At 39.2% G+C, this 25684-nt stretch overlaps 1 protein-coding gene across 1 annotated transcript in view; it reads right to left on the bottom strand.

Moving 5' to 3' along the window:
• LOC144933147 (transmembrane protein 132E-like) overlaps positions 1 to 25684 on the bottom strand; it is a 555499-nt gene that overhangs the window by 191634 nt on the left and 338181 nt on the right. Inside the window, exon 4 of the mRNA XM_078857737.1 lies at positions 6445 to 6637. Coding sequence (XP_078713863.1) covers positions 6445 to 6637 — 193 coding nt within the window. The remainder of the gene's footprint in view (positions 1 to 6444; positions 6638 to 25684) is intronic.

The raw sequence follows: 25684 nt of genomic DNA, 5'->3' as shown, positions 1-25684 counted from the left end.
AAGGTTCAAACTAAATTGGGTTCTTAAATTGTTCCTGATGTAATCCAGGTCACTCCATCCAAAACAGGCCATGTTGTTTTTCTGCGTTTCAATCTCTAGGTTCAATAAAGGAGACAACAAACAACAACATCCCCGGCCTCTGGCCGCCTAGCAGTATAAATGAGCATACTACAATGGTCAACGTTGAGGAGTAGACCAAATAACCTGTAGAGTTTGTTACGGAGGCCTTTCTGCCAGAGCAATTGCAGAGCCGCACCTCTTTCATATGAGATAGGAGATGTGTTCAAAAGACAGCTATGAAAGTAGTTATATTCTAAACAGAGACATGCGAGGTAGATGCATGTGTAAGTGAGCAATCAGGGAGAGAGACAGGAGATGTATTCAGAATAGATATATAAGATAAATAGGAGAAAGATGCAAACAAAATACACATGAGAGAGCTGTATATCATATCTCTTATATCGCCCTTCTGGATTAATAAAAAAAATCATGCCAAATGCACTCTTCACTTCCCAGTCCCCTTCTCCCACTGACCACCAGCTGCACTCATCACGTACCTACAGAGCCTCACATGCTTAACTAAATAATTTTACACAGTGGTGTAAAACAATTAATTTCACGAGGTTAATTTCAAACGTGAGTTTGAGTGACGTTGCTGGCTGGATAAATTGAGTTTGCAGGCTGGATGTGACCTTCCCGCCAGAGTTTGGACAGCTTCATGATAATATAAGGAGTTAAATACTATTTTGTTTATTTACCATTTCCATTTAGTATTTTTAAGTTTTCTATATAAGGAACACTCAAACATTGGTTCACAAAACCATTAATAATGATCATTCTGAATGTCCATTTGGGGTAATGAAGGATTTCAACTTTTCCCAAGTGTTATCATGGTGATTTTTATATTCCAGAAGTTGCCGTAGCTAGATGACTTATGAGCTATATCTGAGCAGGGATAATGTTACAAGACTTAAGTTTTTTGTTTATGGAATTTAAACATTTATTTGTAAAATATTCCACAGAACTATTATTGTTGATATGAAATAAACGTGTAAAAAAAAATCACACTGCCTTATTAACTCGTGCAGCCTCTGCCTTATTAATTTGTGCTCCAGCATAATGGAGCAAATGTTTAAGTTTGTGTTAAAGTAACTGCAATGGTGCTCTTGATCATTTTGTCAGTTTCTACTACATTCACCCAAGTAAAACTAAACAACCTGTGCGTATTAAAAAAAAGTTGTATATTTCGGTAGTAATTGGCTAAGTTTATTGAATACTTTTGGAGTATTTTACTCAGCTTATTATATTTGAAAAAAAAAATAGGCGTGCTTGGTACAGGTCTGATGGTACCGACCATGCCAGATCCCATTCCAACATGAAAACGATTCTGAGCTGATCAATTCGATCCATGTTTTCTCACATCCAGTCACTTGACATTTAGGTTAATACATCAAAATTGCACCCCAATTATTAGCATTATACTTATAAATCCAGGAAAGCCTGAGTCTCAAGGCTATTTTTCAGGAAGGTTCTGCCAAGCTCTCACAGTTGGAGGTGGTGTTTACTATGTGTAATCCCAATTGAGCAATTTGCAAATATATATTTTTGGCATTCAGATGTTGGACCAACAAACGTTGTTTTTGCAGGTTTTTTTTTAAGCTAAGACTAATGGGCAGCACCACTGTAGTGTAAGCACACCCCCACCCCCCCTTTTGAAGTACAATGACTTAGGTTCGATTGCAAGTGACATGATCAGGCAATCAAGATGAAATCTGGTGAAGACCATTTTGATCTATACACAGTAAGTGAAATAATTTTATCAGATTCAAATATTTTCCAAAAATCAAACTGGCTCTAATTCTGCTTTGCACCAAAAGTGCTTCTTGATGAAATTATATAAATAGATACAATGTAACAACATAGGGGCAATTAAACTATGCATGAATGGAATTACAAGAGGAATGCAGATATATAAGACATGCTGTTTAAACGGGTTAATGCACTGCACCCAACCTGCTGTGGAAATAACCTTATGGTTAGTGAGGCTTGACTTGTGGATTGTTATAAAGTTAATGTTTTTATTTTACAGTTATTTTCATGGTGGTTAAGACTTGGCTAACATTTATTTTAATTACGTGTAGTTAGGTACAGGTTTATGCGAAGAATGTAATTATAAAAATAGTTTACAATTACTTTCAAGATACTTTACATTGAATCTCAAGGTGACAGTTACGACCCCACTGTTCTGAATACACCGACCATTGGGTCTCAGAAGCTAAGGAGGGTTAAGCTTGATTCGTACTTGGATGGGTGACCTCTGGTGCATAACAGGTGTTATAGGCATATGACTACGAGGACTATGATGAGCTAGGGGACGGCAGTACAGCAATTGGTGTGATCCACAAATGTGTTTTGGTCCATTTACTTGAAGCAGTCTGCGGATAGAACGATCAGTGTGAGGCTTTGAGCGCTATCCCCTCATGTACATGGGCTTTCTCCGGATACGACATTACCCTCCCACATATTAAACAATCATTGATGGTACCGGTGAACATCCAAATAAAATAAAAACTCATGTAAATGTCTATATACTCAATAAAGCTCATGTGGATTTTAATGAAACAAAAATAAATAACTTAAATGCATTGGGTAACTGATTTTAGCATTGAAAAAAAATAGCTTATGTACTGTATGTTGACCTAATTTCGCACCGTATGGAGTCAACCGTGCTAATTGGATGCGCATCTTAGATGCTGAATATATCTAATCATGGGGAACTCAAGACATGAAAGCTAAACATGAGTAAATCTTCTCTGCATTCTACACTTAAATGTGGAAAATAGTTATCGTTTAAATTTCGATTTAAAGCTTTCGTGACTGCAGGGATTCATCTTCTTGGTTGTTTCGGTAAAGTCACGTAGAAGGGAAATAATAAAATAATAAAAATAAAACATAATAAAATACAATTCTCACGACGTTTCGGCCACAACGCAAGCATCCGTCCTCAGGTTAAGAACATGTATGTCGGAAAGACATTCAGATCTGTTCTTCACCTGAGGACGGCTGCTTGCGTTGTGGCCGAAACGTCGTGATAATTGTATTTTATTATGTTTTATTTTTATTATTTTATTACTTCCCTTCTACGTAACTTTACCGAAAGATTCAAGGAGATATCGTTTACATTATATGTGTGGACATAATATACCTCCAAATTGTATGTCGTGATACAATGTAATTTTCGTCGAATGTATGCACGATTAGGGGTTTGAGCGGTGGCACACTGGTTCACACACTGCACTATTTACTTAGGGACCTGAGTTCCTGGCCATGGCTAAAATCAGTGGTGAGTAGTTATAGCCCCGCCCCCCCCACTCTTCACCAACCCGCACTAACCGGCATGGTGAAGTATGAAAAACACAGCCAGCATTGGATTGACAAAGGGCTGGAAGTAACTAGTGTATGCAGGATATCTTTAAATGCAACATCACGTAGGAGGAATGTGAAGTAAAATGCTTAGATATTCAAATCTGAGATGCAAAGTCGTAATACCGAGGCCTTATACAATAACGTGTCGCAGACACAAATAAGGAACCGTGCTCGCCTGTGGCATTTCAAAGATCTAATTAAACACTTTTCAATCCTCAAGCCATTGTATACACGCTTTTGCCAAGGCCAAATTAATTACCTGCAGCAAATGGATAACATTACGTGGCAAAGGGCTTATTGAAGAAATAAAAAAGATAAACAGCAACATATTATAAAATGTTTGCCTGCTGTAAATTACAACACAGCTATTAGTAGTACGAATATTCAATTTAATAGCAGCAACGCATGAGCCAATGTAAGGTGCAGCTGGCTTCTTTGGTTATTTAAAACATTGAGAATGTATATTATCTACACAATATATTTTGCTAGTTTACATCATCACAACACAAAACTAGACGTTGGAAATAATAAACGTGCTTTACAGTTAACACTATTATACGATCGTCGATTTAACTAATATAGAAACATGATTCAGTAAATCAATAAACAATTATGATGTGTTTATATTAAAAAAAAAGTCTAGAGGTTTTTTTTTACTCTCAAGAGATGCCTATCTGAGTAATGAGTTTATTTTTGAAATGCCATTCTCGTTGTAAGGCCCTCCTCCCAGGTGTCCGCTCCAAGGAACACAAGAGAGGTAATGGAAAGTTTCCGAGTGCTGCATCTACACAGCTCTGTATTATTAAAATAACTTATAACGTGGCAATCTACTCCTCGACCACTCACGTAGAATGGGTGCCCCAAAAACATGATTGTTTCAATGTAGACCAAAATCCATGCCCTCTTCTATATCTGATTAATCTCCACTGGGCATCACAAAGTGCTGCTTAGCGCTGGACCCCAGTACCATTGACACCCCCAAATAAGTAGGCTATGCTGTCAGCACTGGCGGAGCCAGTGGAGGGTGGGGTGGCACGTGCTCCCCCAATGATCCGATCAAAATCCCTAATTTCGATCGGATCATTGGGGTTTATTAGTAATAAATCGGCATTTTGCGACCCCCACTGCCACTGTGTAGCATATTATTACGTGCCAGGGACTCTATGAGATGATAGGACAATAGTCTGAGTCCACAATTAGAAATAATTAACGGCAAAGCAGTTATAAGTGACTCAGAATTGTGCGCAGTTGCGTATACAGTACACGATGCCGACCACACGCGGTTCGAAATCGACCCTCGATCGACGGCTGTCGAATAAAAAGCATGGGACAAGTCCTTACTTACTAACAACTTCTATAATTTTTCATTGCTGGAGGGGTTGCCCCCCCCCGCCCCCCACCTGAAAATCCTGGCTCTGCCATTGGCTGTCAGTGAAGGATATTTCCATTCCTCTAGGCATCTCCGGGCAATAGCTGGAAAGTGTAAGATGGGCAGTCTGGGGTAGTAATATCAGCCTGAGGGTGGCACTTGGCACTGATGTCTCTTTTGGAGCCAAAGAGCAAAAGAAAGCTTCTGCTTTCTGAGCAATTTCATCAATTAAAGCGTTGCCCAGTCCATCACGTAGCATTCAATGTTCCTCGATGTGAAACATACCCATTTATGCAGATTATTTATAAGCATGTATGTGAATAGTTTTAGTTGAGGTTATATCGCTCATCTATCAAAGGGGAAACTGTAGTGATGATGCGAAATTACTTAAATACACAATTCAAAGCCATTCCCGATGACACTGTGACTAAAACAAGTTGTTACTAAGATCGCAGTGCACAGAGAACATCTTCACAGTTCTGTATGTATCGAAATATAAAAAAAAAGTGATCTGCAATGAATTCAAAATAATTGCATGTGTTGGTTAACCGTGTAATATGTAGGTATAATCACTGTTTTGCAATGCGTGTAAATCATGTCCACTGGGTTTACATGACCCCTGAAACAAATAGGGGCTGCAGTATTCACCATAATTTAAACATTTATTTTTATTCCGAACTAAAGACATGGCTGAATCGCAATTATTCATCACAGGGATGGATGGGTTCATCGTTAATACAATGCACTGCTCAAGGAAGTCACCTCGAATGTGGATGGGCTATAAATTAATAGTTCAATGCCGTTCACAGCTTTGGCAGTAGTGGCATCATTATTATTATAAGCACAATCGTGATCAATCATCACGTGACTAAAAGTAATCAAATATATAGAGAGCAGCCCCACAGTGTCAAGAGGTGCCAGAAGGGGCTCGCTTCCCCCCCTCCCGCTACACCCCTCCACCCTGAGTTTTTGTGAACCATCCTTGCAAGCAAAGTCAGTCACGCTCTCAGGGTTAACACAGAGCAATGTGCAGTGAGCCTCGACGTTGAGTCCAGTTTGAGGCCACAGAGTAGGAGCACCGCTGCCCACTTCGACCATTCACTGGCAGCATTTCAGATATTCACCATGCGGCTTCCCCTGAAGCCATCCCCATTGGCTCACTCACCAACCACAGCATGAATATCTTTTCGTTGTGTATTTAAAATTGTCATTACGTATCTCCTATGAATGTGTCACTTGACACTTGGTTGCAAATAATATTTTCCACCTAAGGGGATTATCCAGATAAGATATTTTGACAAGTAAATATATATTTATTTTAACAGGTAAGGCCCACTGACCTAAATAGTTATTTTTCAGAACGGACCTTGCCCCAAATGATAGCTCAATGAAGTGGATTATGTGGAAATGTATAGCAGCCAAATACTCTGAATGCATGTTTCTAAATGTGCAAGGAAACACCTGAGGACCCGGAGAAAAATCCACGTGACCACGGGGAGAACATGCAAACTCCAAATAAACATATGTCAGGGTTGGAATCGAACCCACGAGGAAGTTAACATCTCTCCAAAACACATGAACATTGCTGAACCACTTACACCGTACAAAAGAAGGCAACTCTGCCAACAGTTCCTGTAACCAATGCTCACCATTGCGAGGGGGATGAGTGCCTGTGCATCGCTCTGCTTGACGACAATTTCCGTGTTGATGCGGTCCAAGGAAGGGGCAGGTCCTCCCTGCGGGTACTCGAGATGCCAGAGTAAACGACGGAAAGCAGGGGCGAGGCTGAAGCTCTCCACCACCATCTCAATACGAGCCATTTCCAGCGAGCCGGAGTTGTCACTGAAGGATGAATAAAAGATAGCATTCAAAGAATTAGAACAAAACTGCTTTTCAGAAGCCTGGTCCATGCTTGCAATATCTCATAAGGAGAGTAGTAAAAAAAACACGATGAATTAATTCCATGACAAATTGCGAAGAGGACACTCATAATGCTATTTTAATTGAAAGTCTAAATGGATAATATATCCAGGTGGTAATAAGCCCAGGTTGGTAATGATATCTGTGTGTAGCCTTGAGCCAATAACAAAGATTCAACATTCCTACAGGCAAATTAACATTGAGTTTCTGCAATGTAGTCGACATTTTCATCAACATCCATGACCAATCCACTGCAGGATGAAGGCCTCCCCATTTCATCGCAATCTCTCATCGCTGCTGCACACGAGCTAAATTCACCACTACGTCTACGTCGAGGGTGTCCACTTGGGCATTCTCTCCTTTGACTTCTTTAACTGACCTACAAATTGTAACGGACTGAGTCAATCCCAGAGCAGGATTTAAACCCCAAACATCCACCTCTGAGATGAGCTCTCGTGCCATGCTGCTTAACTCATTGTAAGTCACGCTACACTTTGTGCACTGATGTCCTCGTTACATTTTGGAACATTTTGCAGTTTTTAATATTTTCAAATCATACGCATCAATCAACATTGAATATATTGCACAGAGAACAGTATTTCCCGAGGTCTTGCAAATACTTTATGAGGCTGGTGGTAATCTAAAGTGAAACTTCGTACAATATTGTCAAACCAAAATCAATTGGCACATTTGTCCACGTGGCAACTTGATTTGTTTGGCTGTGTAGGGTGGTGGCCGAGTATAGTTCTAATTGAAATTACAACCACACAGCCTAACCCAAACAATTAATTATTAATCGTGTTCTGTTCTATATATGTGAGTTACACACTAACGCACACACACTACAGCGACAAATGTATTCAAGCAAAAGCTGTACTCCGAGAGCACCTCACACTAGTAGCATGCATACGGCATTGCACACTTTGTATTTAAATGTATTTATGAATGTCAATATAAATTATTTAACAATTAATGCCATCAGTTTCACTCATTTTGTGAATTTGCATCCAATGTTTGAACTTCAGTTGAACACTCCGAGATTGATACCTTTAATGAATACTAATAATTATTATATTAAAGTGTGAATGTTATGTTGTTTTATATGAATGTTATAAACTTATATAACCATAATGATTCAATCGTATAATTTCATTAGTGTCCAGGTAGTACTTTAATATGGGCACTATCACTGTGTGCCTGTTGTGATAATATTTCATTATCTTTTATTATGCTCATGGGGGATGGTGAACAGGTAACTATATTTTAATATAGTCAACAAAACAATGACAATAACAAGCATGAATTATACCTAACCTAACGCTCCATCAGACCGCAAATACTTTTCGTGTCAGTGAAAGTGGCACTTATTTACGTGTAACTTTCATGACGAGTATCATAAAACACATTTATATCACCATTAATTGATGTATAGATAATTATGTTTAGATGTGCTTTTGCACCACTGCCAACGCGTGTGTCACCAAATAATTTATTAATTTTGAAGACCACAACTGCGAAACCTCCAATGTTTAAGACGAATTGAGGTTCGCTATTTCCTGTCTCTTTTCTCTGCTAGCTTCTCTTGTATGAAGGAGGACCATTTCCGAAACGTAACCCATTATATATTTTTTCTGCTTTCAAGGCCACAGTGTTATTGATGGACGTGTTTAGTCTTTTTGATGGAGAGTTAAAGGCATCTACAAAGTGTATTTCATAAGGAGTGCATTATAAAGTTATTGTTTTTTGTATCAATTACTGACATAATTTTAATAACCATATGAATATTTGAACTCCTAACAAATATTATTCAAATCAGTGTTTTCATACACATATAAGTACCAAACTCAATTATTAATACGTATTTTTTATGCACGGACATTTGCAGTATTTAAACGGAAATGATCTAAAACCCATACAGTATTTTCTCACATTACTACAGCCCTCACGAAAAGCTTAATTAATAAACTGAGATGTTATGTAATGCAGCATGCAATATAAATAGGGGGCAGGGGGGTAATGTAATCATTGACATAATAAAATACTCTAGAGGATTTACTTGTGACTGTTATGCAGATGTTCATTTCCCTGGTTAAGGCTACTAACACTATATCAATCGTAACTTCGCCATCAAAAAGAAGCTGATGTATACACGCCCATGGGATGGTGTACAAAGTAATAATGCAATGTTTCAAGTTTTATTCTGCACTGAAAACGACACAGAATTATGCACATGTTTCACAATCAAAATATGCAATGCATATAACACTTTCTCTAGCCATTTATTTTTACTGAGTAAAATGTACAAAATTAAATTTGCCAAGGCGAATATTAATAACTAGATCAAGAAATGTTCTGCCCTTCCCAGATGATGACTGCAGTTATTCGTGATAAATTAGCATACATTCAATAAAAGTGTGATTAAGTCACATATTGATGTATTTCCCTTTCAAAAGGTTGTCAAACCTCCCAGCCAATAACTTAATTTTGGAACCCCCAGGAGCTTTGGCAGTGTGCTATATAAAAATTAGAAATATAGCTCTTTGGTTTAAATCGTTGTGTCATGTGTGTGACTCTACTATTCCATAGATGACTAATTGGTGCGTGATTAATTCAAAACTTTGTGATATGGATTATTGCAAAATCTGGGGTGAAGTTATTCCAGTGAAATGTGTTCAATTATTCAACAAGTAAAATCACGATATTTTACTCAGCTTTACCTTTTGACATTGTTTATACCAATATAATACGTGCGCTGCAGTTCATTCTTTCAACCATATGAAGTGTATGATACAATATTGTGAAAAATAATGTGAGAAGTATGCAAAAGAAGCATGAAGACATGTTTGGAATCAAATTGAGAAACACACGTAAATTAATTACACCATGTGAGACTATCAACAAGAGCTGGCTTGGGCAGGCTACATCACTAGAAGGCAACAATGACTGATGAATGAGAGTGTTAACAGAATGTCAGCCAAAGGAGGCACCATGCCTGAGAGAGGAAGACAACCACGGAGATGGAGCAAGGAGATTGTCTCAACTGGTGGAACAAGATGGACTTGTGGCACCGTGGCATCACAAAGCATAGTAAAGTCACGTAGGTATAAAATAAAATACATTAAATTCCGACGTTTCGATTGCAATGCAAGCAATGATCGTCAGGTGGGAAAACCACAGCAAGAATTGTTTTTTATATAGTCCAGTCATGGTTAGATCATGGCAAACGATGATGACAATTTGAATACCCGCCCCCCCCCCCCCAAAAAAAAAGTATTTCATGATTTCAAACATATGAAGTGCATCTTGCAAAAATATACACAAATGTCATACTCCGGAAAATGAATTAAAATGCATGTAACGCTTATAGTGGTTACAGAAATGCACCATGAGCCTGGCAATGCAAGTTTGATTCCAGTCCATGGTTGCATTACATCTAATGCCAGTGCATTGTGAAAATACATCTTTCATGAAAATACAATGGCTATTTATCGTCTGGTCCATTCCATCGTATACTTTTACCCTTCAACCAAGCCCATTATTTTTTGTTGCTCTCCATTTTGTTTAGTCAATGGACTTAAAACATGTAAAAAATTGCAAATGCTGCAACGTTCACGTAAACTTTGACCCGTTTTGGTGTTATTCTCAAGTAAGAAGATTTTAAATACAATTGCACCACAAGTCGTGCTCATATTTAAGGCCGTTTTATATCAGACATAATATATCTTGTCTGCTTTCTCAGCAGAAAAGAGTCCATTCCAATACCCATGTATGTCTAGAGGTACCCCAAGCTGATTGGTGGAAGTTCAGAACAAAGACATTTCCGATTCGCTTTCCTTGGGAAATAAATAAAAATGCATGCAAGATACTCAGCATTACCTAAAACAATATCTTCATTTATATTCCCATTCGAGGTTAGCAACTGTGGCGAGATGTTAGCTACCTCGCCAGGTTTGCAGGAGGTCATAGGTTCGATCCTGACTCTCACACTTGTATATTTGGAGTTTGCACGGTCTAGTTTATTTTCGGTGTTTTTATATTTCAATTTCATGTCATCAGCAGCAGCCTTGGTCAATTCACTGCTGGATGAAGGCCTCCCTAAGCTGTTGCAATCTCTACCAATCCTACAATGTAATAATCCACACAAGCACCTGCACACGAGCTGATTTTATCACTCCACCTCCTCAGTGTGCATCCTCTTGGGAATGCGTTCCGTTCCTTGGCTGCCACTCCGTCATTATTGTTGACCATCTGCTAGTATCCCTTCTAGCAACGCGTCTTGCCCAGATGCTTTCATGTGTATATCTCAAAAGTGACGGACGCAACATCATATTCAGCACAGTAAATCAGCAAATACATTGTTCTTATTAATTGATAATGTAAATATACATAATGCAATGTGCTTTAATTGATATAAGACAAATAATTATTGCCTCGGTGATTGTTGATTTGTTTTGGGTGTAGACTGTACATACATGCTGTATATGACTTTCACTGCGTGTGCTTTGCATCCTAAAGGCCAGCACACATTGCAGGAATTTTTTTACACTCGCTTTCGCCTCTTACTTGGCTTATTTGCACAAGGCAATATACATAAATTAGTGAAAAGGTTATAGAGTACTTTTGTGCAATCTAGCACTTTGTGCTGTAAAAATTGTATCTTAGCATTTCAACTAATGGCATGCTTTTCCACATGATTGCATTCTGAGAATGCAACTTTCCCAAAAAACACCAAGGCCATGTATAGTTTGATCGATTCCAATGTACAATGTAATCTGTGTTAAAAAACATACCATGCTTGATGTACACTAAAAGGTAAAGGTGCAGCCCTGCAATGTCTTGCTCACACTGCTGCTGGTGGAAAGGCCTCCACCAGAGGGAACACTATAGAGCCCCTCTAGTGGGTGTTTTGGCCTACTCTTCCACACTTTACCCCACCAGTCACAACTTGCCGATCAACTAAATGTGGTGTATCCAATGACAATTTCTGGATGTACAGGGGAGGGGAGATTTAAAGAAACTTGCCCCTTCGTTCCAATGGCAATGCTGGGAGATCGAACTGCTCAATTTCAGCTCCAGTGTGCAAGCCATCTCCTACAGAGTATTACTATATATAAATGATATGCAGTACAGAACATATTTCAAACCCCTCCATGAAATACATTCTTTGTTATCTCTAGCTTTGATGTTTAAAGTGTTTACTATTGTAAACGAAATGTTGCCACATCATATTTTTGTATAGTTTATATAAAAAAAAAACTGACCTGTGCTTTTGCAGAAGAGGGATAAAAGAAAAAACGGAATCAAACTTATTTAATATGCAATGCATGCCGGTGACATTTAGCGGGCCCTTTTGGGCAATTTGAAAATAAAGCCAATCAGCCAACTTTATCAATTTTAACACTGCCTCATTGCCGCTGCGCCCAGGATTGCCTGAGCTGTTCTTGCTCTACCCTCTGACAAAAGTCAAATCACTTGAAAGTTCTCTTTGAAGGTCATCGTGAAATATTTTTGAAATAACACAGATGATTGTGAGGCCATGGCCTACTAATCCCTCAAGACTGAGCAAGCAGTTCATATCTCTAAGCACGAGACATCGTGTACTGTAGATGTACATGCGCGTGCATATGTACGGTACTTACATTGGAGTTAAATGCAATTTCTAGCTAACACAAAAGGTCTACACTAGAGGGAGCTCTAGAGTTCACCTCTAGAAGGTAGGTATTTGGCCAACCTTTTCACATGCCGGCAAGACATCTTGGAAGAGGTGGAGGTACTTTACCGCACCACACAAGACTTGTTGATCGACGTTGTTGTGGACTGATTTATACCCGCTGGGTTGACACAGGCCATGGGGATTTTTTAAACTTAACCGTGGTTTCAATTGTCGTGCCAAGGTATTGACTGCAAGTCTAGTGTACCGCCCATTATACCACAACAGCATCCCTTTGTATCTATGTATTTGTATGCAAATGCAGATGCAGATATACCAGAACGCTGAGATGCTGAATATATACATCATGTAAACTGCGACATTTGTATTGCATTCCAATTAAACAAAACACTTTCTGTAGCTGAGAAGCTATGCAGTAAAATACAACACATTTTGTAGAACAGAATTTCCAAAATGTTGTTTATATCTGCAGTTCACATTTTTATATATATACAGTGATACTTACTGCTTACTATACACGCACTGATGACATATGGTCATGGAGTATGTGCTGCAGAAAATTACAAATACGACGTTGTTTTCAACCATTTGATTCACAGCATGAACCGTAATTAAGGAGTTAGCTAACCACGCTCATCAAAACAGTAACAAAGTCACGACCTTTAGATAAATGCACTTATGACATTATGGTGAAAGCTGGTTGGTGTGAGAGCAATGGCACAGAGTTACCCGTTTGAAGAATAGTCCCCGTGGAAGAATTAAGCTTACCACTGAAGGAGCCGAGTATGCTAATAAACTACAACCAACCGTGACAGTTTTGCTCGCCAAGTGGCTGCACAGATCCATTACGTACACGGTGAACGACATCAACCATTGTGGAAAGTTATATGGAATTTGCCCCAGCATTGAAGAGGTGTGCACTCGCAAAGATACATTTTTATTCATGTAGAGAGGATTGTCACTTGTGTAATCACATTTGTGCAAGCTTTATTGATAAGAGTAAAACATTGATTGTGTCAGATGATGGTGTGTCCAAATGGGTAAAGACACTGCATGGTACTGTGATGTAAACAGGCAGGTGCATTTGCTCTATTATTTCATGACAGGGCAGTGAATATCACTGGAAAATGTCAGATAGTGGTATTTTGTTGCGGTGCTTAAATCGCAATCGTGAGGCTGTTGCGAGTACAAAGCCTGGTTGGGGCCGACTCAGCCTACCTTACCTTTCAGGGCCAATTAAATTAATACTGCTTTGTGAGAAGTCAACAGCAGTCATTCTATGGCTAGAGAGGACGGGCACTGACATGGGAGTGTTGAATGTTTTTGGCAATTGTTCAAAGGCTGCTGGCATTATGTTTTGAGCTGGAAGATGTCGATACAGTTTGAGTGATTGCTGTAAACCTCACAGGGAGTAACAGCTATTTCCCTCTTGCACAAGTTGCATGAGCGATTTTGAGTTGCGCATCCTCCTTTTCACAAGTAAGCACCTCAAATTTGCAATACTGCACACGTCAAATAATCGGTCGCTTTACAAAGATAACACCATTTCGGATTTGTTTTGCGTGTGCATCTCTTCGGTAGGAAAGGTTGAACGGGACATCAAAGCTCGAACGACATGCTAATTCAGCTGTGGGATATTAAAAAAAACCTGGAATAAACTTAGGACATGTTTTTTTAAGAGCATGTGATTTACCACAAAGCCAATAAAAACAAGTGCATTTTTTGATGGTGGTCATTGAAATGTTTATGCCTGACAAAACTACCTCCAGCAGCCAACGTTCAATTTGTGCGGATTCACATGCAGAGCGAGGTTCGTTACTGACTAAACATTTGGAAGCAGATGATATACTACATGGTAGGGAATTGACCATGGAGGTGTCACAGCAAATTAAAAAAAACGCAACACAATCTGATTCGTTAATTTCCACGAGCTGTTCTTCATGACGACAATAGTCGAGGGCAAAACTATATGTAAAACACATTTCCTATAAACAGCTTGGACTTGTGAAATTAAATCACGCCACCCAGTTGGCGACATTAAATGTGGATCGCAGCGATCTGCTTGCCTGCAGAAATGATTCGTTGTACTTGTGCTCCCCTCCATTAAATGTCAGTGTCAAGCATAGCGAGGTTATTGATTGATGGATCTGTCTTGCAAGTTACACATTGTTTGTACGTGCACCGGTGGTTTTGTATTGCAAGCCTATTGCGAATACGAATTGTCTTGCTCCTGCGAGGCATTCTCTGGCAGATACCGTGGCTATGTTATAGATGACGTTGACATACTGAGCCCAGAAATGCTGTCCTTGGATCAAGAAATACAATAAATTGCACATATATTGTGCGACAATGACCGAATCTTTACGTTGTCATTTTCACGAAGTGAACCAGTATACTGAAAAGGGAAAAAACCGAAATTAACTTTTAACAACATCTTAAATTCATTCTTTTTTATAGTCCTTCAACAATCCACTGCTATATTAAGGCCTCCCCACACGGTATGTTAGTCATGAGGAATACTGACCATACTTTACCACGTGATTCAGTACAGGTTGATCAAGGGAGAACCAAGGTCCGGTTCAGATATCACTCTCCCCGAATGTTAGCCGCAGCTGGGAATTTAAATCAGGTGGTTGGGTTCACAACGGATTGCCCTAAACGAGGCACCACCATTCCACCCCAATACAGACGCAAGATTTACAATCGTCTAAACACATTTGTAAGGACGCAGCATTTGATATCAACTCCTGCGAATAAAACATTTGCCAATCCATGCCTCTAATCCCAGTTCGCCGCGGTGGCATGGTGCGCTGCCACGACCGCTTTAAAATTCCTCTCCGCGCAAAAATGAAGCGAGCATTTCGGCCATTTACGCACGTCATGACGCGGGTGGGCATCAGTGCCCCCCTCGACTCGTGAATACGAACACAGGGGAAAGGACTCCAGCACAGGCACGGCACGAGTCGACGTTGCCATGTCAATGAGCCCAAACCTACGTGGCTGCGACTTTAGCTTGTTTTTGTAGTCCACAATACACAGCCTCGACATTAGGCTGTGTATTACGTAAACCATTAGTCATGATTATCGTCAGCTACTTTCTGTCCACTGCTGGATAAAAGCCTCCCATGCTATCAACATTCCTCATGGTCCTGCAATGCCAAAATTTGTCTTACTCCTGCGTATTAACAATGCCATCAGTTTCTCCATGGTAGTCTGGGGGGCAGTCGTGGGGGTGCATGCCTGTAATCTACCACTGTGGAGGCAGCAAGCGTTGGTGGATCACACAGTGATTTAAAAACACCTTTCTTATGGGTGTGGAGGTGCCATGCTCTGGCTTAGCAGGAGACGGCTGTACCACAGAGTGTGGACTATTCTCCATGTTACAGCTGTATTGGATAGACTGTTACCCCCTTGCATGCAGCGGGTTTCTCTGGGAGCTTCTGTTTCCTTACACATGTATAAACATCTTAATAGACGGAAGGCTGCAGAGCTTGTGGCAATTGTTGTCACTTGTTCACCACCTGGCTGCCTTCCTGCTCGTATGTGGTTCATCGTACCTCTGCGTAATTCCTCCTCTTTGAGAGTGACCCAATACTGCGCAGCGCATTACAAGTATTTTTTTCCTTAGCGTGGCATTCCATAAGATTGGTATGTTGTGCTTCATTATTCAAATATATTTTTCAAAAGGTTCTCCATCCTACTATTTATTGCCTTGAAATATTTTCGCTCCGAATCTGGCCTCTGTAATTAATTAAGTATCTAACATTACGACGGATGTTGAATTTACAGGAAAAATAGGTGATGAACAAAATGCGTAAGGATTTCAAGATTTTAGACTGATTATTTTAATTCCCCGCAAACATTTTTGTAATAATGTGGTGGCAAGGTGGTTAGTGTTCAATAACTGGAAAAATGCAGAAGCGATAAATTATATCCCTACACATGTTATAGATTTTGACCAGGTGCTGAGCACAATTGGTCAACACTTATGCTGAGCAGACACATGTCCTCATCACTTCGCATTCCATGTTGTCCATAATGAGCAATTTGCAATATTCAAAGATAGCTTAATGAATAAAAAACAAGATATATTGGGGTTTAATTCGATAACCATTGAAATCCCATTAGCAGTCACCCCATATCCAAGAGGCGGCCTCATTTGTTCCACAAAACAATCACCACTATAGCTGTTCATACTCCATAAGACCCAACTACAACCAAATCAAATGTGAACACCAATTTTCAGACAGTTTTTATTTGTGTGGTCATCCGTGAATTGGGCTGAGGCCGTCAAACTCGGTGCACATGAGAACCCTTCCACAGCTAAGAGCCAAAGCTCATTTTTCCCTTGTTTACTTTGAGGCTTGAACCCAGAATCTCAAGGGGCCCAGCTTAGTACATTGACATGGACATTATCCACCTGTAGCCACCTAGCCACCCACAGAATCTATATCCTGATAAAAAAAAAGTGATACGTATTTTTCTCAACAATATGAAATTGCTACCCTAATAAACATCTAATGACAATATAAATCATAATTTTAATCATCCGTCACCGCCATTGATTCACTGCTGGATGAAGGACTCCCCAAGGCAATGCTATATCTCAGTCATGAGATGTGAAAATGCAATTAACACGAGCACACGAGGTAATTTTATCATTCACTTTCCAAGGTGAATGTCCTCTCAGTTACGTTCCCTGCTTTGGCTGCCGCTCCATGATTAGTTAATTGGCCTCTTCCATTCAAACAACTTCCTTTTCCCAATGGTCAATCCGATGTCTTAAAAGTGCATCATTTTTTCGAAATGCACATGTTCCGCTTTCTGTCTCTGAGTGTAATTCTAAACATGTTTTATTCCACGTTTTGCTATAATGACCATAGTGTCAAAAAGCAATGCGATGGTTGCTAACTTTTTCCATTTTTATTTACATCTCTGTCTAATCAAATGATCGGAATATGACTTCAAATGTCACTGTGAATCATTCTGTTGTGAGCGCATCTCCTTGTTCGACCCCCCTTGTAAGATGTATTTGAACATTTTTTCACGTAATTTTAGCGTAGGTGTTCCATCTTCACAACTTCATTAGTTTTAATATTTATTTACGGCTTACTTTGTGAGGGGTTGAACTACTCTATAATTTTTAACCCAGTATAATGCCTTCAAATTATGTCTACACAGTGGCTAGGCACATTGGTAATTGAAATTCACCAATGTTTTCCATAATGTGATTGACAGTTCTTACGTGGACAATGGTAGAGAAACCTTTCTGAAACTTTGCTTGCTCATGTGGTCAGTTGGTCTCTACATTTTCCATTATTGTGTACACATTGAGTTTCGTGAACAATTGATATATGTGTGATAGCAGGTCTGTAATTTTTCAAGACAGTTTTATACCCTTTTTAAACAGTGACTGAGGCACAATTTCACGATTGATAATGTTATTATCCCAATGTTTTTCATGATATCCAGTTATTCCATCAGAGTTTATATCATCAGTGTAACATCTGGGACTTCATTTGATTAATGGTTTGACTCCTGGGATATATATAAATATAACTACAAAAATCCGTATAAACTTTATCTATTAATGTTAGGGTGTTATCTCTATCCTGAGTTAAGGTTATCCTTACTTATCCGTAAGGACGACCGTTTGCGAAATTCACATTCATCAGCCCTCTTTTGATGCTGAAACAGCATCTGTCACTCGCAACATTGACTTAATCGGACATGACAGTGACAAGGTATCTGTAGGAGGAAGCTATGTTAAGATATCACTGGGAAATAACAGGGTGTATTCTTGTATTGATCATTGCTACATAACATGTGTGGACTCTGTCTGAAGCATCATACATTGCCAAACTTGAGGGAAGGACAACAAACTAAACACAAAAAGCAGTTATCAGGTAAAGAGTTGGCAATCTATATTCAAACGCGTATAGCTCCAGTGTCTTCCCAACATTTGAAGGAAGAACGTTCCAGACGTCCACAAAAGCACATTTGAAAGCACACGATGCAGTGGCCATCTGTGTTCGAAGGTTAGCCAAAAGCTGCTGCGAGGATGATTGGAGTTTGCGTGATAATTTATGCTCCTTGACGAGATCAGCAAGGTATTGTGGTTCATTTGTGGCAAGCACTTTGTGCGTAATTACCATGCAGGTCAGTGTGGCTTGGTGAAGTGGGGGGCACAGAACCAGTTTCAAACCTGTCTCTCGCTTCATAGCTCATTGGATTCCTCCAGCATAAATAAAGATTATGATTATGCTTCTAATATTATTCGCCACTGACATGAGCCAAGGTAAGAACTCCAGGTTCACACAATTTAGATTTTTGGATTTATATAGCATTTAAATGTGACCAGGTCGCAATAAGCTGCACATACACATTTGGCATATCCATTCTAGAGAGATAGAGTCAGTCAGAGGCAGAGTTAAAAGAATGGTCTTGAGCCTGGGCCTAATAAACATGGTAGAGAGTAATTGGCATGGATTGGTGGGGTACGGAAATTCCAGACTGAAAGAGGCAGAGTAGAACAAGCGACCTTCCATTGAGCGAAAATTGACTGGAATAAAATGCCTTAGTTGCATGGGCAGACAGTCCGTGGAGTAGAGTAGGGTGAGATGAATGGGGAAAGTTATGTAGAGGTGAGTTCACGGAGGATCTTGAAAACAGCAAGTGCATTCTGAAATGAATTCAGGATTGCATTGAGAGGGAACGAAGTATTGGGGTCATGTCATCTTATTTTTGAGTTCTGTCCTGCAGAGTTGAGATATGTTGGAAGAGAAAGTGGGATTTGAATTAATAGCAACGAATCTAATAGCTGCACCACCACTCTTCAAAAGTTCATCAAAACAGTTTTCAAAAAAGTGTACTTTACCAACAATGTGTACATTGACCCAAAGAGAGAATTACACATGCAATATATGTTTCCTCATATCTGCTGGATGTAAAAACACGTATATTTGTCGAAGTCAATCTTATTCTATGCGTACAGAAGTCACATTTACCAAGGATGTTTCCATAAAAACAAAATCCTAATTTTGTTTTGCCAATGCAACAATTAGAGTATTCTTATCACTTAATGAAATTTTGTGATATTGTATATAATTCTGTAAGGTCTAACTTTTGATTCTGCCCAGCTATGTGTAACCTGCAATATCTCAGAATACTCATTTTAACAACATGTTGACGGAATGATGCTCAACCACAATATTTTCACCGATATTGGTTTTCAGATCGAGAGGTCAAAGCTCGTGGTGACACTGCTCCAAAAATCTTTTATGCTCATATTTTTATCTGAACCACTTCAGTTCTTGACCGCCAACACAGAACTGTTTGAACAAGCCTGAAATTGTATTGCAAGAACGGTTCATGACCATACCTTCATGCCAAGGATTACTGGAAATTCAGGTCGAAAGATCAAAGTTCAAGACTTCTCTTCTCCTCTGAATCGTCAGAGGAAGGTAGGTATTATGGGCCAGAGAATACTTCTGCAGTGAACACCCGTTTTATTATTGCATCAGATTTTACTACAATAATGCAAAAACACAGGTCCCCATGTTTCTCTAATGTTGGACTAAAATAAGAAGTTAATGAATACCCAATTTCATTCATTTACGGTGGTGTTTAAAAGTAATGACACCCAGACCAGTGGTAATAATAATGTGACTAACACCAAACAGACCACATTCGTTCAAATGTGAACTATATTAAACAAGTGTGAATTAAATTCCCATTTAACGGAATATTTACCACTCATTAAAGTGTTATATAATATCACATGACAATAATACAAAGTATTTCAATCTATGATAAATAACATCACACTGCATAAATAACACACTTCCTTCGTGTTTAAAGTTATTCTGAATCGGAATCTGTGCATAGTTAAATTCTCCAGATAATTCCTACTGAGAGGGTCAGATATTAAAGGCAGGATTGTAGGATCATTTAAATGGTATTTTCCTTTTACATCTTATGAAAGATATGTAAAGCAAAACTAACTCACATTTTAGAATAAACCGGTTTCTCATGCAGCTCTCTAAAACATATAATGTAAAATAATAAGCCAATTAGTGTTCCTTTTAACACAAACATTTGTTTAAAATGTTTTTTTTTATGGATGTATCACGAAGTATATGTGAGTGTGTTCAACTGTGAGCCGTACAGATTTTAGTACTCATGTGTGTGCTAAATTACTGTAAAATACCATTTGCTACTGAAATTAACTTCATCTTTCTGCCACCCTTAAAGTTAACTTATGAGAAGAAATATTTGTTGAGTTATGAACGAGGATTTTTTCATAAAGACATTACTTTTGAAATGAGAATAGTGGAAAATAATTACTTGAAATAATAGCTTCCTCTGAAATGGAAAAAAGAATCCTACCATTAAAAGAGATATAACAAAACACGTCTGTGCACATTTTATGAAGTGCAAGGAAATCGTTTGTGAGCTTTTAATCAAAATGGCATTGAACACTGTCATCAAAGTGGCATTTTTACGTGTTTTCTGCTAGTTTACATTATTTTTTAAAAACATAATTGCCTTTCGATCCTTGCCTATTTATATATTAAGCATTCATTAGCAAGACCCCACTGCTTAGCAAGTGCCCGATATACAGGGCATGTGTGTTAGAAATGAAATGAGTCAAAATAGTTCATGATATATAACAACAACTTCCTTGATGATTCAGAATTCTGTTTTGGGTTAGGCCACTTAATTATCCAGGCAAATTTCTATTCAAAGCCGCCCCGACCCCGACCTACCGCTAGACATAGAAAAACAAATAAGTTAACAGGTGTAAGAATGTTTAACGCGACAATTATTTTTGTTTCAGCTCATCGTTAAGCTGAAACATTGTTCGTGCGAATTCCCACGACCAGAAAATCGGAATAACTACCTGTATTTTATTCGGACTCCCTGAATCTAATCCTGAAGATGCTTGGTGTAGTTTCAAGAAAATTTAAATTTACAAATTTGGTTGTGAGAATAGTTCAACTTCCTGGTGAGCTTAAAAATGTATGCATTAGACACGTGAAAACAAATATTTCTGGTAGTGAGCATCTTTTATGAAAATTTGGTCAAATCATTACGTGCCTTAACTCAATGTTTTATGTTGAGCCAAGCCAACATGGGGTAATCATGGCCCCATTGGTTTTCCACTGGAAATTAGCTCAACCGAGCTGGAACAAAACAGCCCTATGCGGGCCTGACAGACATCCAAATCTAGCCGAGGGACAAGCTAGACCAAGGGCGGGGATAATGACATTCAATACACCTGAAATCATCCCATCTGAGGAAGATCAATAAAGTAGCATCTGAAGCTTGAGGCACTGAAGAAGCCAGTGTGTGCATCACCACATCATAGACATGTGTCTTGACTCATTCATTACATGTGATGTCAGTGGCATGGCTCAGCTTCTGCAGTAGAAAAATAACCCCTGCCTCCTGAGCCATGCACGGCCTCGGCACAGCTCTGTTGTGCCAATGGAAACAAAGTCGCATTATGATGAGTGCGGTCGTCTACGTACGGTGCTAAACAAGTTCAACATACATACATACATGATGTCCCGTTGTAAAGTATGTCACAGATGTGCCTTAAATTGTCGTGTTTAAGATGAAATGTATGTGTTTAATAGAGGCGACAGAACCAATTGTTGTGTGAATGGAAGGCATGGCATGATGGCTGGAGAGAGTGGGAGATATTGCCATGGTGGTGTCACACTGCAGATCGCGAGTCGCTGTCTTGGTATTCCACTGCACACCACAACTCTGTCGTCTACATGCTGTCATCTCATAGTTTATATGCTAGCATTTCTCTCCAGGTTGCAAGACCCGTGCTGAAGATAACACAGCTTTGTAATATGCACGCTGGTTAGTGATTAATAATGTACTGTGAATAAAACAATATATGGTAGTTATGTCAAAGCCGGCAACATAAACTGATTAAAACTTTCTTCTTTAGGCACATTGGTGTATTGTTTTCATTATTAAGTTCAGTTTTCTGAAAGCAATCCAATATGCTCCTATCTACCTCGTGATTTCAGCATTTATATCATCTGCCTTAAATAAATGTCCTAGGTACAGACACTCTGATGTGTTTCCATTGTGTCCCTCCAAAAGACTTGTACGTAACTTTAGTTTTTCTCATATTTATCTTGAGCTCAACTTCACAGCTTTCTTTATTAATCTAATCTATCAATTCCTGTTGTCTTTTTTACCATGAGTTGTTATAATGTCTCATATGGGTTGGACCAGATGACGCCAAAAGGCGCACTTTTGGCGTCATCTGGTCCAACCCATATGAGACTAGGCTCTAAGGAAAGCTGTCTTGGGTGTGGATCAATCAACTTTAAGGACAGTGCACATTATCAGAGTTATGTTCTTTTGTTTGTATTGTGACTGCAGGTATTGCGGTCTATGCAAACATGACTCCTTGTAAAAAGGTGTCAGTTTTGTTGCCAGATAGAAGGGTAAAGAACCAATTATAATACATGGTACAATCCAGAAGCACAATGGAGAGCTGCACAGCACAAGTGCAGACACCTACACAGTGTGGCAAACGGCTATTCTGTGCTCACGAGCACAAAACGACAGAATGTTTTTTTAGCAATGACTGGTGTGCCAGACAAACAGAAATGTTGCAATTAAAAAAAAAGTATTTGGCAATCTAAGTGGCCTTTCATAACGGGTAGGTTTTTCGTTGTTGTTTACGATCAGGGGATATAAGAATGGCACTTGTCTGCAAATGTCATCATGTCATCATCCGAATGGACGCACATAAAGGTCCTTGTCAATAGCATACGTACACTTGCTCACAGTGTGAAAGAGCCTGAAGAATAATCCTATTTGGAAACTGCCTTTTGTACATTTGTCATCCTATATCCCCTTGCTAGCCTGCCATACCCAGCAGGAGCGGCCTAATGGCTTAGGGAGTCGCAAATGGGACTGCTAATGGGGAATTATTGCATCATCTATGAATTGTGTTAATGGAAGCTCCTATTATAAAGTGTGGGCATGCCACAAAAAGAAGAACCTTTTTTGCTGTAGGTTTCGAAGATCATTCAGACTGCATGTGTGTGTACCGGGTCCTCGTGCGAGTTAGCTTGCTTGTGAAGATCACAGCTGGCCTATTAATGGTGAAATCCCTGGCACGGTCATCTCGCTGTTGCTTGGTGCCCAGCTGTCCACTTGTATACCAGCTCATGCACAGCTGCAGTCGCTACTTGTGATTAGTACACACAACTGCACACGTCTCAGCTTGAGCTCATTGCACAAATGTCTTCGTGCATTTAATGCACAAATCACCGCATGTGGTCAATGCCACCGCATCCATCTACCAGTGATCAATGTGAATATCTCCACTCCCGCTCAATGTTTGCATCCCTCCTTGGTTCAGAGTGCCCATCTCTTGCTGTGACTCATTGTGGGTACCTATCAGTGTATTGAATGCACCATTTTCACCTTATGCCAAGCTCATGAATTCAACATAAGGCTCAGCAGGAATTGAGTACATTTTATTTTTATAAATATACAACACTGCCAAAGAAACACTCTCAAAATATCACTGGCAATTTAGTTTTTTCCATGTGCCACATGTGTTTTTTTACCTCTTTAAATATACATATGGTCCAAATTGTTATAGAATATATCTTCACTGGCTTTGGCGCTATCTAAAAACAATGATTTGGAGGAGTGGATCCAGAATGGCACTCAATGCAGACTAATTACATGAATATCCTTAACACTGAATCTGGGCTTATATGTTTGTGTAGCTGAGTAAAATAGAATACATTGGAATATATAGTGTGCTTCATATGAAACAAATGGTGGTGTTGGGAACTACCAGTATATTACGGTTTATTGTCACATAACCAACTGTCACATATTCGCCCTGATCAATTAACCTCCCAAACCCAGTGCATAATGTGCAGTGTTACTTTCATTTTCTAAATATTATAACAAATTTGACCTTTTCACACAACAGCATATTGTTAATCTCCCGTAGATTAATGTACTTCTACGGCACAGTAAAGTATCGCCCCCCCCCCATCAATTGCTATAGATGTTCACAAATCCGACCTTTTCACAAATACGCCAATATCTCAGTTCCCAGTGAGCCAGATATGCAACACAGAAGAAAAAAGTTATCTCACAATACGGAGTGTAACTGCTCGCAAAAATACCTTAAATACATACATTACCTGCTATGCTGAACCAAAAACAAAACATCCTAATGAATTGACCTGGTACAGAGATATATGAGTTCAAATAGTTGGTGCAGTTCATGTAGTCAAAGTGATTTTCTCATTAAATGAGCATTGATGTAGTGCTCATCTACTTTTTACAGCTCTGAGCCAGTTGTGGAAATTCCACATTCATATGACAGGGACAAGTATGCCGCAAGAAAATTATTGTGGGCTTCCCTGAAAAGTGGTATCTATTTTATCGACTGCAGAGGAATGATGATACATTTATCACTTCCCCATACTGGACATCTTTGAAAAAAGAGCTTCATTGCTCATTGGATTCCTCCAGTCGAAAAAAATATTCTGATTCTGATAACTTTCATAGAATAGGTCAATAGTGAAAGAATAACACCAAAGGCAATTAAGAGCCCTTGTACTTACTAAATGCACTGCATTTAACAATTAGAAGCGGACGGAAATGTTTATACCTCTAAGTAAATAGGATGAATAGCCATGGCTTATAAAGCAGGATTGCAAGATCTATTGCACACGTATATGCACAACTGCTCCCAAGGAATTCGTACTATGCATCTTATTTATACGCATTTGAAGTCAAATAAGATGTGCGCTATATATCCAATATTATCTCTCATTAGAAAGTATATTTTACTATGAAGTGTACTGTCGTCATTAAATTAATTGTAGTTTAACAAAATTCAAATAACTATGGAGTGCTCAGAGGTTTTGATGTTCCCAGAATTTACTCGCATTACCATATTTTCTAGAGAATTATTCTGTTCTTACAATCCTATATATATTTGTTAAGGTTTTTTTTAAATCCAATGTTGTGTGTAAATGCATTTCACATTTGACAGTTTATGTAAAAACTAAAACAAGGTGATAACGACCACATATTAAGATTTTCAAATGTTCGTTCGTTTGTTTCTCAATCCGCTTGTCCTGGTGAGGGTCGCGGCGGCATCATGTTGAGTACGGCAGTCCAGACCTCCCTTTCCCTGGCGACTGACTCTCGCTCTTCCTGGGGAATTCCCAGGCGTTCCCAGTCCAGCCAAGCGACAGTCCCACCAGCATGTCCTGGGCCGGCCC

Source organism: Lampetra fluviatilis, chromosome 6 (assembly GCF_964198595.1).
Source record: "Lampetra fluviatilis chromosome 6, kcLamFluv1.1, whole genome shotgun sequence".
Taxonomy (NCBI): domain Eukaryota; kingdom Metazoa; phylum Chordata; class Hyperoartia; order Petromyzontiformes; family Petromyzontidae; genus Lampetra; species Lampetra fluviatilis.
This window is presented reverse-complemented; position numbering and strand designations above follow the sequence as displayed.